This window comes from Mytilus californianus, unplaced genomic scaffold, assembly GCF_021869535.1.
Source record: "Mytilus californianus isolate M0D057914Y unplaced genomic scaffold, xbMytCali1.0.p SCAF_1, whole genome shotgun sequence".
In the NCBI taxonomy this organism is placed as follows: Eukaryota; Metazoa; Mollusca; class Bivalvia; order Mytilida; family Mytilidae; genus Mytilus; species Mytilus californianus.
In genome coordinates this window covers 88,667,703-88,685,982 of record NW_026262581.1, presented here as the reverse complement: position 1 = coordinate 88,685,982, position 18,280 = coordinate 88,667,703, and the positions used below count along the sequence as shown (strand labels likewise).

The 18,280-nt window shown below is 31.2% G+C and overlaps 2 protein-coding genes across 7 annotated transcripts in view; one reads left to right on the top strand and one right to left on the bottom strand.

Annotated features, from left to right (window-relative positions):
* LOC127709649 (uncharacterized) overlaps nucleotides 1-18,280 on the bottom strand; it is a 479,059-nt gene that overhangs the window by 344,969 nt on the left and 115,810 nt on the right. The gene's annotated exons all lie outside the window — the stretch shown is intronic.
* On the top strand, nucleotides 52-14,929 carry LOC127709906 (ATP synthase mitochondrial F1 complex assembly factor 1-like). 3 transcript variants are annotated; one of them, XM_052215605.1, is made up of 10 exons: nucleotides 52-143; nucleotides 3,908-4,182; nucleotides 4,419-4,572; nucleotides 6,155-6,217; nucleotides 8,555-8,605; nucleotides 9,827-9,874; nucleotides 10,883-10,978; nucleotides 11,705-11,771; nucleotides 13,366-13,406; nucleotides 14,719-14,929. In XM_052215605.1, exons 2-10 carry the CDS (start codon nucleotides 3,920-3,922, stop codon nucleotides 14,884-14,886), a joined length of 951 nt encoding a protein of 316 aa, XP_052071565.1. In that variant the 5' UTR covers nucleotides 52-143; nucleotides 3,908-3,919; the 3' UTR covers nucleotides 14,887-14,929. The 3 variants fall into 3 exon arrangements, with proteins under 3 accessions (XP_052071565.1, XP_052071582.1, XP_052071574.1); XM_052215622.1 differs by lacking the exon at nucleotides 52-143 and adding an exon at nucleotides 257-274; XM_052215614.1 differs by lacking the exon at nucleotides 52-143 and adding an exon at nucleotides 274-352.

Genomic DNA, 18,280 nt, shown 5'->3' with positions numbered 1-18,280 from the left:
TTTAAGCTAAAGTACAATCATCAAACCATTACAATGATGTAGATGATAATTTAAAAAGTTTAACTAACATCGGAACCAATATTTTCCGGACTAACAAATATTTATACTATTTATGTCCCAGGTCTTTCTTAGAAGACTTATCAGTAAGTAAATACGAAAAAGTGTTTGCAAATATTCAAAAACTGATACTCAAACAAATTATTTGATTTGAATAAAACTATAAAACATGTAGAAGTCATGTGTGAACATACACAAATCAGGGTCAAATTTTAGGGTAATTACAACAGAGACATATGTCTCTGATTACAATAGCAGATAATATGTATATTATACAGGAAAATTATTCAATGAGGTATCAAACAGTTGGTTGACTAAATTTCTAACAACAAGCAGATTAATAGGAAACGAACAAATCTTTTTTTTTTTTAATTTAGTACTATAGTAGCCAAGGCTTATCATGGCTATACACATGCTAAGCTGCGACAAAAATGTACAATCAAGACTTTAGTCGCCATTCTTATACATCTATTGTAGTCCAAATAGACCTAATTATAACGTCTTGAAAGGCTATTTTAATTTTTGTTGCGTAGGAAGGCATCACAGCAAAAAATTAAAATAGCCTTTCAAGACGTCATAATTATTTGGACTAACTTCTGATGGTGGCGGCATCAACAGGTTTTCAAGTTTGTGATATAGTCACACAGGTGAGACACAACTCTGTGTAATCAGTTTATATGAAGCCCAAGAAAGTTTGTTATTACAGTACAACAGAGTCCCTTAGCATAGGGACTTCGAATCTCTACATATTTTTTTAGTCAGATATATAATGAATTATAGCACGTTATTTGTCTACATGCATTTAACATAAAATGTGTTTCCTACTATCAAACACATCATGTGGATGGTGGATAGTAGGGTGACATATATTATTTTAGCTAACCTGACCCAAAGGACTTAGTTTGCCATCACTTGGTGTCAATCATTGATGTCGTCTTTCATGACTTTTGACTGACATTCCTTTGACCTCTACAGTCCTCTTTAGTTGTAGAATGCAGTTTTGCAACAGTTTTTGACACCATGGTATAAATTGTTGATTGAATCACTTCCTTATAGTTTTGTATTCAGGTTAATTGTTTAGAAAAGCATATGGACATTTTTTGTTGTTGAAAAACTTGAATTTGTCAATGGCATGGCCATTTCCTCTGTAAATAAAATTTCTGTGGATAGAGCTGAACTTTATATATATACACATGATATATATCAGATTTCCAGAAGAAATTAATGTTGGATTGAAGGGTGTGATATTTGATCTAAGGTATATGTTTGGTTCAAATTTTAGGACATATCCAGCAATTTCAGAAGAGATACATGTAATAACCAAGAAGTTATATTTAGCTGTTCTCTAAAAGTATGCTGTTGAAAATGATTTATCAGTGAACATTTTTGGGGCAGAAATGTGACAATGAAATGAGATGTTACAGATGACATTGTCCATTTTTATACGACCGCAAAAAATTTTTTGTGGTCGTATATTGGTATGATGTTAGCGTCGTCGTCGTCGTCGTCCGAAGACGCATTAGTTTTCGCACTCTAACTTTAGTTTAAGTGAATGGATCTCTTTGAAATTTTACCATAAGGTTCAATACCACAAAAGGAAGGTGGGGATTGATTTTGGGGGTTATGGTACCAACAGTTAAGGAATTAGGGGCCAAAAAGGGGCCAAAAATAAGCATTTTCTAGATTCCAGACAATAACTGTGGAACGGTGTATGGATCTCTCTGAAATTATACTACAAGTTTCCATACCACAAAGGGATGGTTAGGATTTGCTTTGGGGGGTTATTGCTCAAACCGTTTAAGAATTAGGGGCAAAAAAGGGGGAAAAACAAGGTTGTCCTCATTAATGGACAAATACTTTAGTACAAAACATAATTTAAAGCAGTGTAAGGGAGATAAATCAAATACATCATTGAAATTATCTCCCTTACACTGCTTTTAAATTATGTTTAAAGTAATGGTTAATGAACAATTAAGATAATTTAAAACAGTGTAAGGGAGGTAATCCAAATACAACGTTTTGGTTACTTCCCTTACACTGCTTTTAAATTATGTTTAAAGAAATGCATATTTATAAAGGAAGACCAGTATGGCGCATTAGATTTGTAAAATCTTTGACCACATTTATTTATTTGTTATACCGAATCTAACCGTGTATTTAGATTTTTAATTTTGGGTCCAGTTTTCAAATTGGTCTACATTAAGGTCCAAAGGGTCCAAAATTAAACTTTGTTTGATTATAACAAAAATTGAATATATGGGGTTATTTGATATGCTGAATCTAAACATGTATTTAGATTTTTGATTTTTGGCCCAGTTTTCAAGTTGGTCCAAATTGGGGTCCAAAATTAAACTTTGTTTGATTTCAACAAAAATTGAATATATGGGGTTCTTTAATATGCTGCATCTAACCATGTATTTAGAAATTTTTTATTTGTGGACCCCGCTATCAAATTGGTTCATATTGAGGTCAAAAGGGTCCAAAATTAAACTTTGTTTGATTTCATCAAAAATTGAATTATTGGGGTTCTTTGATATGCCAAATCTAACCGTGTATTTAGATTTTTAATTTTGGGTCCTGTTTTTTAAATTGGTCTACATTAAGGTCCAAAGGGTCCAAAATTAAACTTAGTTTGATTTTAACAAAAATTGAATTCTTGGGGTTCTTTGATATGCTGAATCTAAACATGTGTTTAGATTTTTGATTATGGGCCCAGTTTTCAAGTTGGTCCAAGTTGGGGTCCAAAATTTAACTTTGTTTGATTTCAACAAAAATTGAATATATGGGGTTCTTTGATATGCTGAATCTAAACATGTATTTAGATTTTAGATTTTTGGCCCAGTTTTCAAGTTGGTCCAAATTGGGGTCCAAAATTAAACTTTGTTTGATTTCAACAAAAATTGAATATATGGGGTTCTTTGATATGCTGAATCTTACCATGTATTTAGATTTTTTATTTGTGGGCCCGCTATCAAATTGGTTCATATTGAGGTCAAAAGGGTCCAAAATTAAACTTTGTTTGATTTCATCAAAAATTGAATTATTTGGGTTCTTTGATATGCCAAATCTAACCGTGTTTTTAGATTTTTAATTTTGGGTCCGGTTTTTTTTAATTGGTCTACATTAAGGTCCAAAGGGTCCAAAATTAAACTTAGTTTGATTTTAACAAAAATTGAATTTTTGGGGTTCTTTGATATGCTGAATCTAAACATGTGTTTAGATTTTTGATTTTGGGACCAGTTTTCAAGTTGGTCCAAGTTGGGGTCCAAAATTAAACTTTGTTTGATTTCAACAAAAATTGAATATATGGGGTTCTTTGATATGCTGAATCTAAACATGTATTTAGATTTTGGACATTGGACCATAATAGGTAAATTAAAAAAAATCAAGTTCTTAGACCACATTCTTTCTGTGTCAGAAACCTATGCTGTGTCAAATATTTAATCACAATCCAAATTCAGAGCTGTATCAAGCTTGAATGTTGTGTCCATACTTGCCCCAACTGTTCAGGGTTTGACCTCTGCGGTCGTATCAAGCTGCGCCCAGCGAAGCATTTTATTGCGGTATGCCTAAGTGCAGGTGGTAATGGATTCTTCCAAGGTTGTTGATATTTTTTCAGTCATACTATGAGTATAAAAATAAGACTGATTACTTGAAAAAGTATTCTTTTATATTTTATCAAAAATTTTGATAAAAATTGTGACAACATTTTTGTAATAACATATTGTAATATGGGGAAAATCTCATGGAAGAATGATCAGGATTGATACATAATTTGAAATTATAAGTTTTCAACTTTTTGGTGTTCGAAATAATAAATGTCAATTGTATTTTGATTTCTTTTCTACAGAAAATATCATGAATGAATTACAGATGTGATACAACTATGTTACCACGCTCACAGTTACTTCGTGTTTGTCTCTCTTGTTGGAGAAATGTTCCATCTCAATTAAACAGATCAACATTTTCAAGAAATCTATTATGCTCAAATAAGTGTGGACTAAGGTGGAAAAAATACCAACAGGCTGTTACAAGGGACTATTCCAATACGAAGGCAGATGAACTTGACATTTCACAAAACCCATACTTTGATAAGTACAAGGGAAAAATCAGTAATATACAAAGGTAAGTAAATTTTGTATATCTGTGAATTCTTTTCATGTTATGAAAATGAAAATAAACCATGTTTATTCATCAGTGAGATTCATATTAATCCCCTAAAGTAAATAAAACTGTTTCTGAAATACACTTTTATTTCTATATGAAAACACTCATGTACAACTGTATTTCATAATTATGATTAAAAGATGTGCGTAAATTAAATATATCTTAATTGTCAGTTGTCAAAATACAATTTTCAGTACATCTCCAGAAGAGTTTCAGGCTAGACTTGACCAACTGAAGGACAAAAAACTTGAGTCATCAGAGAAGAGAAAACAGGAAATTAAAAAAGCTCAATCAGTTCCAAAACCTAGTGTTGAAAGTCCCCATGGCAGTGGTAACTGGCCACCAAGGGTAACTTAGTTTTTACTGCAATACATTTTAATCTTCAGTCTTGATTGATATACTTTGACAACATTGTATTGATGATCAGAATTGTTATGCTATTGTCAAGCATTGTCAGAACAAAAAGATTATTTTATTAATATGAGTTATACTTAATTGACTTTAAAAACAGTTTATTTTAGATGAGGTTATTATTAGGCTGATAGCAGGACTTAAAAGGTATTCATGGAAAATGCTTCTAAATTGCCTTATCTGGAACTGTTCAAACTTATGTTTATTATGTCTGTCAAGCAACAAACCTGGCTCAACAAATTTAAATTGAACCAACTTTTGTATAAGTATTGTTCACACGGACTGTGCTTTTCAGAATTTTAATTGATGCTTCTACAATTTTCCAAACAATGTCCACCACCTTAAGCTTTGAACTATGATTACAGCGCCAAAATTTGTAGATTACCACAATTATTTTTTTTTTATCCCAAAATAAACCTTGCCTCTGAAATTTATATACTCGTTATTATGTTTTAAAAATAATATTCTTTAATGTCTTGTGAGTACCTTCTCACTCTTTGTATTTTTTTAAAGTAATTTAACATTGCTTGAATATGGACCAAGAAGAGGACACAACAGTGAACTATGACATAAGAGTAATTTAATATTAAGATTTCAGAGGACTGTATTGGTAATTTATACAGATATTGTCTAATAAAAATAAGGAGATGGGGTATGATTGCCAATGAGACAACTATCCATCAGAGTTCAAACAACAAAGATAAAAGCAATTAAAGGTCACTGAATGGCACTCACCAATGAGAAAAACCCATACCGTAAAGTCAGCTTTAAAAGGCCCAGACATGAAAAATGTGAAACAATTCAAACAAGAAAACTAACGGCCTAATTTATACAAAACAGTTTTCGAAAAAACATATATGATAAGTTTATTTGTATACCTGTATTTGTATAATATAATAGGAGATTGCAGGATAAAAAAATATATTGTTCAATAATGCAATAACCATGATAAAACCTGCCATAAATAGATACTTAATAATTAATTCATCATGTGACTAAAAATGTCTCAAGGAAATTACTGTAAATTTATGAAAACGTTTCGCAGTGTCCAATTTTATCTCATTAGAATATAACTAAAAGAGGATGAGGGATAGCTGTTGATGAGACAGCAACCCAAAGACACAAAAATACAAGGAGCATAATTGAAAACACTGTCAGTACATGTGTAGTACATCTTTACTGTCAAACAAAAATAGAAGAAACAGTATCTTAAAGTCTTTTTCAAGATCATTTAAATCCATTTCTTTAAACATATCAACTGAATATAAAGTCAATCATAGGTAATGGATGGTAAGAATATTTTCTTTATACTGCATTTGCTTTATACTTACAACCTGGCAATCAACTGAAGTTTTTCACTAGTTTCAATGCATATATATAATTTGAAAAAGTGAACAAAATGTAGTTGATCAATTTTTTGCATTAATAATCTGTAGATTGTCTAAGAACTTACAAATCAACCAGTTACCTACAATTTTGTTTGCTTGTAGTCTGAATGAATAGAATTGTACATTTGTAGAGTTTAGATGATGTTATGAAAATTGATCTAATCAAAGATAAAAGTGCTGAAGAAATAAAGAAGGTAATATTTTTTGTTAATAAATTCTGAGAGTGTACATGTAGTTTAAAGCCAAACGCCCATAGTATGTTATTATACTGTCCTCATTTCATGTCATGACTTTTTTTTTTAAATAACAATACCTTGATATTTCGATGTATTTAAGAATTGGCAATTCCATTAAATTAAACTATTCATAATTAATTTAGGTCAAATTCCTTTAATATTTTGATTCCTTTTCTTTCTGTGAAATCAAAATAACTTGTAAATGGAATTTTCAGTGCTTAGCAGAGATAACTCTATTACCAGGGGTATTAAAAAATTTCACAAATGTACATAATAATCAACATGCCGTATCAGTATTCCCCTGTTTTTTTTTATATTGGCTCAGGTTGAAGTTGAGGGTCTATTGGAGTACCTTTTACATTCATACCTATGTGAAAATATACCTCAGCATTTATATCTATAACCAAGTCTCATAAGTAAATTGACCTACATTCATGTAACTTGGTTTATAGGTTAATCTAGGAGATTGGAGATCATATAACTGATATTGCACAGTGAGTGGTAAAAATTCTATTGTTTAGTTTTACATCAGAGTTCATGTTGAATTTCAATTATTAAAACGAGATGTGGAGTGAATGTCAATAAGACACCAATTTAGCAACACAAGTTAACTAAAAAAGATATGTAGAGGTCTAATGTTTGCCTCAACAGTGGACTTACACTGTATGACAAGCTCTGTAAATATATTTTTAAAGGAAACAAATAGATATATGACACCAATAAAATACTCTTAAAAGAAAAAAAAAATGGAGACAGCAACAATCACAGACTTAACATAGGCACATAAAATGTTGGAGGGTTACTGTTATATTAGATTTGTTAACTTTCAGCCCTATCCATTTTTCTTGATAGAAACACCTGGGACTATTATACTAACGGGACTGGAAACTGATCGATCTGTTGAGATTTTATTGCCCCGATAGCGGATTATTGATTTTTTGTTTTGATTGACAGCTTATTGTGTCACGTAGTACATTCGGTACATGAATGTAAACAATAGATTTCGGCAAACAAGTCAGCATATATATAATACTGTTAAAATTGGTGGATTTGAAATAAAAAAATAATTATTAAATTAATTAGTTTAAATGCAAAAAATATATATTGTTTATGAAAACTTATTAATAAGTAGTCAATATATTAGTGTTGAAAATAAACCAGATAGTCGAAATGCCAGCGCTTTACTTGACCGCTAAGAAAACAACGTGTCAAAGGTTAACAGATCATAATTAATCCTGATAAAAACAATAAGTGTGCAATAAAAACAATGTTTACAATTTCAGTTCATAATTAATTCATATAACAAAAGTTACCCGGGTCTCATAAAGATATAGCCTCATTGTTTTGAACTTTTGTGAACTTCGTGTTTACACCAAAATTTCAATATGGCTGTGAACAGGCCTACTTTTGTAGTTCTAATTATGGAAGCTAGTGTACATATTTTCACAAAGTCATATGCTAATGCCACCAGAAGACCATTACTAAGCAAAATTAACCCTGATTATAATAAAAATATTGTACACATAAAACGGAGTAGGTAATTTTATAGGAATAGTATAATTTATTTGAGCCGTGCATGTGGGTTCCGGTTGTAATGAGAAAGAGATTTATATTCCACTTTTTATTTTAAAAAGTGTCTATAAAAATAGGCAAATCCAAACTTTAACCTATAAATATGATTTTACAACAAACCGAACTTGCGTATCTCTTTTCAATCAACGGTTATAAGAAATTTTATGAATCATATACTTTTTTCCACATCGTCCCCACGCTATTTTCATCCTGAATACTTCAATCTTTATGTGTCATTTTTTTCACTCAAGACAGAATTTGGTGATTAATAACAACTGTCAAAGATCGAGATATCTTTTATCATTATAGTAATCATGTTTATATTAAGGATTATCATTTCGAATTACTATAAAATAAAAAAACAAATTACCGAAATTATAAGATCAAGGCACGCTGTCACTGTCAAAACAATATGGCGTATCGATAAATAGCGCAGGTAAAGTCTCCTTCCAATGACCGTGATGTTGACATTATTACAATGATTGGTGTAACGGTTTCCAGTCCCGTTAGTATAATAGTCCCAGGAAACACTTAAAACATACTATATTGCATTTTAGAGGCAATAGGTAAATGAGTTGATCTTTGTCACCATGAGTTATCCCACTTTTCAACATTTAACATTTGTAAGTCATTTCAAAGGCTGATAAGTTTTAGAGTAAGTTAGGATGAGACAATATCTATTTGTATATAAATCAGTTCAACAAATTAGTAAATTTCTTTCAGATATGGAGTCAATACTATGCAGAAAAAGATTGCATTTTTGGAGCAGTTGAGGTATGTGTTATTCAGGTTTCAGACAGGATAAATAAACTGGCATTTCATAGATTCCTACTTTAATATAAACATACTGCCCTTGGATGAAGGTCTTAGGGTAGATTAACACACGAGGGAAAAAATTATCACCCAAGACTTAAGTCGCTGGTGATAATTTTTTCACCAAGTGTGTTAATCACCCTTACACCTTCATCCAAGGGCAGTATGTTTTTGATTATACTGAATGCCTTATGATTCAAGTGTGCATTATGTTATTAGAAGGACAATTATAAAAAAATAAAGTCATGAATTATGATAGATTACTAACAACAACAACAAAACGATGGAATTGATGTAGAAATAAGAATCGGTTAACCTAGGCCGGAGCAGGTGTTAATTGTTCCGGATCGGCACACTTAGGGCTCAGCTGGTGTTGATTCAATGTAGGCATTAACACCCATTGCTTATATTGTCACCTGTTGCTATGGGTGGGCAGGGCTTATGAAAGGTTAGTGAAAATTAACAAATGCCGCGTGTCCAATGAAATGAATGGATGATACAATGTATAAGAGATTTGCATAAAGTATAATAATATGTTTTAATAATTCGGAATAACAAATTCATTTTGGAATAACAAATTCATTCCAATGTAGAAATCTTCAATACGGATGATTCCACATATAGAATTTGATTAATCTTGTGTTATCTTGTTGTCAGAATGAAAAGCAGGCCTATGTATTATTTAAGCAATAGTTCTTTTATCACCTGCTCTATGCACATATGTAGTCATTATATTTGTAAATATCTTTATAGCAAGTGTTAGCAAAATGGAACTATAAGACACTTTAGAAAGGCAGCCATTTTGATTTTAACGAAGCAAGAATGTTATAAAATAACCAAGTGTTTCAAGATTTATAGTGTAAAAACTCATGACTTACTTTTTGAAAGATTTTATTGAATTTCATGGCAAGCAGTTTCTCCAAAAATGCTCATTCTGATCTCCAGTGTCATTCAAAATACAACTGACTTTGCAAATTCAGTTGTGATGTAAATATGTAAGACCCATGTTTTTTATTGGAGTTGAAACATTGCTTTTTTTACAAAGCAAAAATAGGGTGTCATATAAGAAATTATTTTACATTCTGTTGCAGTTATTAATCTTTGTTAAATATCCTACTTGTATTTTGATATGTTCTCTGACACTAGTAAGACTTTTGTATAAAGATTATTATTGTTTTTCAGGCTATGAATTATGAAAGTTTAGATGCTAAAGCAAAGACATGTCCTATTGTAAGTAGTCTAATCTGTTTCAGTAAACTATAATAATGATATACCTTAAAGATATACAAGCTGCAAATTTCACCATATAAAGATATTTCAGCATATACAAGACAAATTTATAGGATAACTTTTTTTAAATCAGTGTGTCTGACAAACAGTATCTGTCATGGTTAAACAAAGACAAGCTTCTTTCTTTATAATTTTGATGGTTTTTTAAATTATGGTGCAAGAGTGATAACACTCTATTTGTCAAAATGTTTGAATTGAGATATAACTTACCAACAGCATGTTGTATAATACAATTGTACACAGATTTCTCTTTCCATTTAGGTTTATTGAAATTAGTGTAATTTTCAGATTAAAAAAAAAATCATAATATATTAAAATTACATGGTTAATGGGGGACGATTGATGATAAGACCAGCTGAAATTTTATGAAAAAATGGTATTAAAGGAAGAAACCCCCCCCCCCCCCCCCAAAAAAAAAAAAAATAAACCCACCAAATATTGACTTGCAACTTTTCATATCAAATTTCATTAAGTAAACTGTTTGGAAGAAGCTGGTTACAAAAATATACTGCATTCACAATTTTTAAAAAAAATCAGTTTTATGTTAGAAATTATGAATTTGACTTATAAGAGGGGCAGAAGGACCTTTTTCGGGATGTCGGGATTAGGCCTTTATTTTTGCGGGAATTCAGGATTGGGCCTTTATTTTCACGGAAATTCAGGATTTACCCTTATTGGGACTTGGGAATTAATTATTTACTTTTTTTGAGATCTGGGAAAGACTGCTTTATTTTTTTTCTGGAAATTAGGGATGACACTCCCCCCTATTGCCCCTCTTATAAATATTACAGACATTTCCCACTAATTTTTTTTTGAATGATATTATTTTGCAAATTTTGTGTTAAAAACTCAAAAAAATTAAGAATCAGTTGGTTCTAGTTTTTTTTCTTAACAGTGTAGTTTTAAAAAATTGGAATTTTTTTTGAATAAAATGTTGTTGATTTTCAGTTTCTGTACCCATTACCTAAAGGAGATGGCTATGAATACTATTTCTCACAGATACACGGAAAACATGTCTATTTTACCCCACTGGGAATGTACCAGGTAGGTCTATAACAACATCTATGTTACAACATCTTTTTATCAAAGTGTTAATGTATTAAGAGCCAGGTGGTCAATACATAAAATTTGGTAAAGATACATGAGAAAGATTTATTTTACCTCTATGGTCTTACAGTACATATATCCTCTTGAATGCAAGGGGTTGTAAATTTGATCCCAATACATGGTACTTAGTAGTATGAGGTAAGACTAGTCGACATGGAGTCCATATATACTGACATGTCTTCCTTCAAAGTGTTACGTAGTGAGCTTACCACTCATGGTGTATGTCTAGTACAAAGCAGGATACATTCATATGACATTAAACTGTTATCATCCTTAATATACATGTAATAGTTGCTGCTGGAATTAGCTTAATGTTAAACAGTCAACAATTAATCTATTGGACATATATTACCAGGAATGTGTCAAAAGGATGATATAGCAAAGATGTCCATATAAGCATAAAGTTTTATTAATGTAAATAATCGAAATTCATCTATATATTATGCTTCACTATCTGTAATTTCCTTACATTATTCTTGCATTTTGATTTTTTAGTTTAAGACTTCATTCCATTTTTTTAAGAACCAATTATCTCTTTCAACTTTTTAGGACTTTATTTAACATACTTGTAAAACATAGAATTTATTTTAAAACTAAATCAAGTAAACAAATGAAAAACCATTTAAATGGACCAGATGATCATTTATTTGTATGATTTTACAGCTTCTGAAAGAAAATGCTCCTCCATGTTTGACTGTAGCACATTTTCCTGAATTTGCAGATGACAAAGGTAGGATTTTATGATAAACTGGTCATAACGACATCTGGGATCTGTTATGCATTCAGATAAAATCAAATCCATCTTCACACCCGGAATTGTCATATTGATAAAATAGTCTTCCCTTTAAAGGTTGAAGTTTATCACATGTTACAGCTTTTAGTTTAAGGTAATTTCATTTTACTTAAAATAATTCTACTAAAGTTACACAAAATTTACACATTTCTTTATGTTATAATACAACCCGAAATTACATTATGAAAAATATTCAATATTAAGTGATGATATACATATATTTTTCCGCTTGAGACAGTTAAATTTTCAAATTTAAAACACAAGGCTCTCCAAGTGTTTTAAATATTGAAAATTTAACTCAAAGAGTGTAGAAATATCGTATTGCACAAAATTTGGTGGTTGAATCTGTTTCTCTGATGATTTTTAGTTGATATGAAGACGAACTTAATCCTTCTTTTCCAATGATCTGCAAAAAGATGTGTTCTTTCTATGTAACGTCATCAGGCATGGTCGCCTTTTTTTCGTGACTTCACAATAGGAAATTCGGAGGAAAGCAAGAAAATTTGACGTCATAATTTTGACCAATGAAGAACTGAGATCAAACAAACCACACATTGATTAAACAGAAATAATCAACCAGTCAGTAAAAGGATAAATCAGCTAAGAATTACAGAAACAATTTTACATTAACCATGTATGCGTATTTAATAGATGTATATATCTAGACTATTTTTATACTGAATATGAGAAGAGACATTCAATTTTGTTTGGTGTTTCAAATTCGAAAATGCCAACAAGGCACCATTATAGGACTGGAACTTGTAAAAAGTCTATGCATTAACCATATATGTAACCCCATAAGGCCCTCTCCCCTAAATCAGCTTCTGATGACAAAGTTAAGTTGCTAATAAATCCTTCACAAAAATTTCCCTCTTTACAGAATGTCCAATGAATTCAATACTTTCAAAATTTACATTTTGTTCAGGAAGTGAATATACAACCACTAATCCTAGATTTATTCAGATCAAGGATTTGTGTAGTACTATATAAATCCTTGTTCAGATCATATTCAAATATTGACTTGTTTGTTCATATGGCTCTTTGGATGAGGACCTATAATCCTGTATTGTAAAACAATTCCATATGCAACTTCAGTTATTCCTTTTTGTGAAACAATTAAATTAAACACCTTTGAAATTATATTCTTCAATTAAGAATTGAATGCTTCTTTTTGTAACTTCATTGGGGTGTAAAAGTGTTGACCGAAGTACATTTTGTATGAAGCATGGAAGCGCTTCATTCTAAAAATGTGCGCACGGTCAACGCTTTTACAACCCTATGAAGTTACAAAAAGTAGCATTCTATACTTATAATTACATTTTTTAGCTAGGATCATGAAAACACAATTTTTATCAAGTTTTTATTTAATTTACCTGTGCACTTTATTGTGGGACCTCGTGTCATCATGAATGATAAATTTCATTGTGTAATGAAGTTGATTAAGGAATAACGCGAGATTGCAGTTAGCCAATCAGAATAGCGTATTATAATGAAACATACATCTAATGTAATTATTTCATCTTAATTGCAGGAATAGTTTTGATGGCTGGACAGTATGATGAAAATATTATAGTAAGTAATTTTTTCTTAAGAAAATGACTAAATGTATTCAGGAAAATGCTGTAATGCTGCATGTTCCTTCATAATTGGTTGTTCACTTTATTTATTGCAGTCAATGATGTGTACTTGTTTTCCTAAGTATAATTTAATGTTGAAAATCTTTTTTCTTAGATTTAATATCAAACTGTCTTTTTCATCTTCAATGTAAAACACACTCAACAAATGTTTACATGAAATGATGCAAAAGTTCACTTTCCATACTACCTTTGTCATGAATTGATCCAAGAAGTATTTGTAAGATGATTAGTTAATAAAATGCTCCGCTGGGCGACGCAGAGGTCGAAACCCTGAACAGTTGGGGTACATTTGTAAGTATGGACACTACATTCAAGCTTGATACAGCTCTGGATTTTGATTGTGATTAAATATTTGACACAGCAATGGTTTCTGACAAAGAATGAATGTGGTCAAAGAGCTGAAAATTTTGAAATTGGACTTATACCTATTATGGTCCAATATCCAAAATCTAAATACACGCTTAGTTTCAGCATATCAAAGAACCCCATATATTTAATTTTTCTTGAAATCAAACAAAGTTTATTGTCAGCGAACCAAAATGTCTTCAGACGACGAAGAAATATCGTCATAACTAAATATGAACGCATGCGGTCGTATAAAATTCATATGGAAAACAGCATTTTTCACATGTTGATTATGCATATATAATTATATATACGTGTATCATTATATTACTGTAGGTATATAATATAAAATTAAATTTGAAATTACCAATATTTCTTTATGTTACTTCATCTACCATTGGAGACCCTCATAGTTATCAAGGTCATGAACACCCTGTAGCAATATCATACTTCAGTCAAGGTTAAATTTCAACTTGTCTATAATTGAGCAAAGTAAGCATTTTCTTTGTCTTTAGAAAGATTTGGAGTTACCAAACAGTAAGAAGACATGTTTTCAAAAATTTTAGTTTTCTGGAACATCCATTTAATATAACAGGAATATAACAGAAACTTTACATGTGTAAAACAATACCGGTAGTCTTGCATCTGATCATTCTTAATCTGAAACTTATGTTCAACTTTTTAAACATGTGTTTTGCATTGAAATCAATATTTTTCAGATGAAACCACTTGACTTGCTTCAGGTGTTTACTGAAATTTAAACTGAGAAGTTTGAATTCATAACCAGTTACTTTTTAAAACAGATCTTGAAGAGATTTATATAGAAATGACCATTTGCAAAAATATTGATTTACAAATGGTTTAAGGCAGTTGTAAATATATACCATATATGTCTTTTACAGAGTAAACAAGAAGCTGTAATATTGGTCAGTCAAATGAGTGCATACTATAGTCCTAGTGCTGGTGAAAGATTTAATCTGGTCAGATTGTTTAACCTAACTCCAGACAAATTTAAACATCTTGACCTCTTAAATGAATATGAAAAAATGAAACACACATTACAATCTTGATGGTTCTTGTAATAAGTTATAAAAATAAATTTCATTATCTTTATGTTTTGTTTTTTGATTATGTCTTGTTCAGACCGCTAATATAGAAATAAAAAAAATAACAAGAGTGCACACAATGAAATGTCTCGCCTGCTTTACTAACCATTATTGATTTTATATTGATAGTCCTAAAGATAAAGTTTTACTACAAGTATCACATATACTTAAAATTATCAATGATCCATGAAAATGAGGTCATGATCAGAATAACCAAGCCAGATAGACATGTACACGTTACAACCATTCCATACACCAAATATAGTTGACCTACAATGAATTGCTTATAGTATACAAGAAACCAATCAAACCATGAAAACTTAATATTGACCAATGAACAATGAATATGAGGTCAAGGTCAGATGAACCCTGCCAGACAGACATGTACATCTTACAATCATTCCATGCATCAAATATAGTTGACCTTATTGCTTATAATATTTAAGAAGCAGACTTTAAACAGGAAAACTTAACATTAACCAATGAACCATGAAAATGAGTTCAAGGACAAATGAAACCTGCCAGACAGATATGTACACCATACAATTATTCTATACACCAAATATAGTTAACCTATTGCTTATAGTATTAGAAAAACAGACTAAAACACAAAAAATCTAACACTGACCAATGAACAGTGAAAATGAGGTCAAGGTCAAATTAAACCTGCCAGACTGACATGTACACCTTACAATCATTCCATACACCAAACATACTTGACATACTTCTTACAATATCTTAAGAAAACTGACCTAAACACGTGACTTTAACCTTGATCACTGATCCATGAAATGAGGTCGATGTCAGGTGAATCCTATCTGAAGGACATATTGATCTTGCAAGGAACCCATATACCAAATACAGTTATCCTATTACTTATATAAAGAGAGAAATTCACATAAAAAACTAAGATTTTTCTTAAAGCAGTCACTGAACTATGAAAATGAGGTCAGGGACAACAGACATGTGACAGACAGAAACTTCGTAACATAAAGCATCTGTATACGATTTATGAAGCCTCCATGTGTTCTATCCACTGAAATATAAAGCTTACTACAAGTTTTCGCCACTGCCAATACCAGATTGTAATTCCTGTCTTTTTCGTAGTAGGCAAGACAAAAACTAAAGGATGAATGGTCGGATGGTGTATAGATATGCCTGATAAATTTTTCCACCTAAAACATGAATAACACCTACTTTCAAAAGCACATTGATGTGAAATGGCATAAAATATATTTGTTAAAATTACATGTTGGTATAAGCGATAATAAGCCACTGCGCTATAACCTAGCAGACAACTGTCCTGCAATGACCAATGGGAAAGAAGGGTGAAAGGTAAAGGAGACTGTACAACTAATTAAGTATACTGAAAATTAATAGATCCTGCAAAAAAAAAATCAAAAATGCAAAAGTTCTAAAAAACAATTGCCCTAATAATCCCCCCCTTCCGCACACAAATTCTAAGTCGAAAATTGACCCTACTCTAAAAGGAGAGAGAGGGAGTTTTAACTGTTATATCTGTCCGTCCAACAAAATAAAGTCATACTTTTCTCAGGAATGCTTAATTATCTGATTTATTTTCAGATTCATTGCTTATCCACTTCCTGTTTACTGAATACAGATATATTCTTACACATGTATAAAATGTTGGTTTGCATTAATCTTATGAACTACAAATCAGAACTTTCTAAAATGGTATCAAGCTTCATGTATAAATTTTATACTATGTGGGGCATTTTCATGTTGATCACTTATCCAATTTCTGTTTACCGAATACTTGCATGTTCTTGCACACAATGCCCATGTATGAAATTTTTGTCCCTTTTTTCTCGGGTCAAGTCCAGGCTTTCTGAAATTTTGAATCAGCCTTCATGTGAGAATGCTATACCGTGTGATCCATCTCTCATCAACTTCTTGTTTAACCAAATACTTATAGGGAAATCATTATTGAGCATTAGCTCACAGTTCAACTTGTTCTTCAAGAACAGTAAAATTGAGAAACAAACAAGAAGTTCATGATAATCCTTGACCTGCAGGTTACAAAGGAATGTGGTAGGATTAACCTATGATTGTTCTCAGTCATTTTGAAATTGAACATTAAATTTTTAAGTTAACTTGAAGACGAGAGGGAGCAGGCTATCATATACTTCATGTATTGGATGAATTGATCATATGTACTTCTGAAATTGACCTTTCAACAAATTTTTTAGTTAATTCTTATGTTGTGCTGTTACATCACCGTTTCAGGTTAGGCACCCGCAAACATGTTTAACCTCGCCACATTCTTTATATGCCTGTCTCAAGTCTGGAGCCAATAACTCAGTGGTTGTTTTTTGTTACTGTATATCATTTGTTTTTCTATTGTTTTGTACATAAATCAGGCCATTGGTTTTCTTATTTGAATTGTTTTGCATTTTGTTATATCTGGACCTTTTAAAGCTTGCTATGCAGTATGGGTTTTGCTCATTGTTGAAGGCTGTGAGGACCCATAGATGCTTACATCTACATCATTTGGTCTCTGGTGGATAGTTGTCTCATTGACAATCATACCACATTATCTGATTTTATACTCAGAATAAATTAAGATTATGTGTTTAAAGGCTACAAGAAGAAAACAAAGGAAAAGTAATACCAATGTCTAGCTTCATGATATTCATTGCATGGAAAACAAGAGTGAAAAACTACCAAGAGTGCACTCACTGAAATGTCTCACCTGCTTTACTGATCATGATCGATTTTATGTAGAAAGTCTTTAAAATATAGGGTTTACTACAAAAATATCACATAAAATGAACATTATCAATGATCCATGTAAATGAGGTCAAGGTTGGATGAACACTGTGAGACAGACATGTACACCTTACATTCGTTTCATACACCAAGTCTAGTTGATCTTCTGGTTATAATATCTGAGAAAAAGACCAATATGTGAAAACTTAACATTAACCAATTAACCATGAAAATGAGGTGACGGTAAGATGAACCCTGCCAGACAGATATGTACATCTTACAATCATTCTATATACTGAATATAGTTCTCACGGGTGAGACAACAAGTCAGATGAATATTTTTTATGCACCACTTTTTGTAGATATACATAAGGACCAAATATGGTCCAAAACCAAAGTTGTTCAAACATGAAATTTCATGGTGACGCAAATTCTACAGAATTTTTTAAACATGAAGTATTCCTGCAGAATAACAGTTAAAAGATACCAAACACCTGTGTTAAAAATTTTTTAAATCAAAATTAAGGGGACAATACATGAATAAGACAATTCAAAGAATTAGACAGGTGAATGGGGAAACAACAGAAGATGTGAACAAAACAACTAAAACTTGAATCAAAAGCTAGGA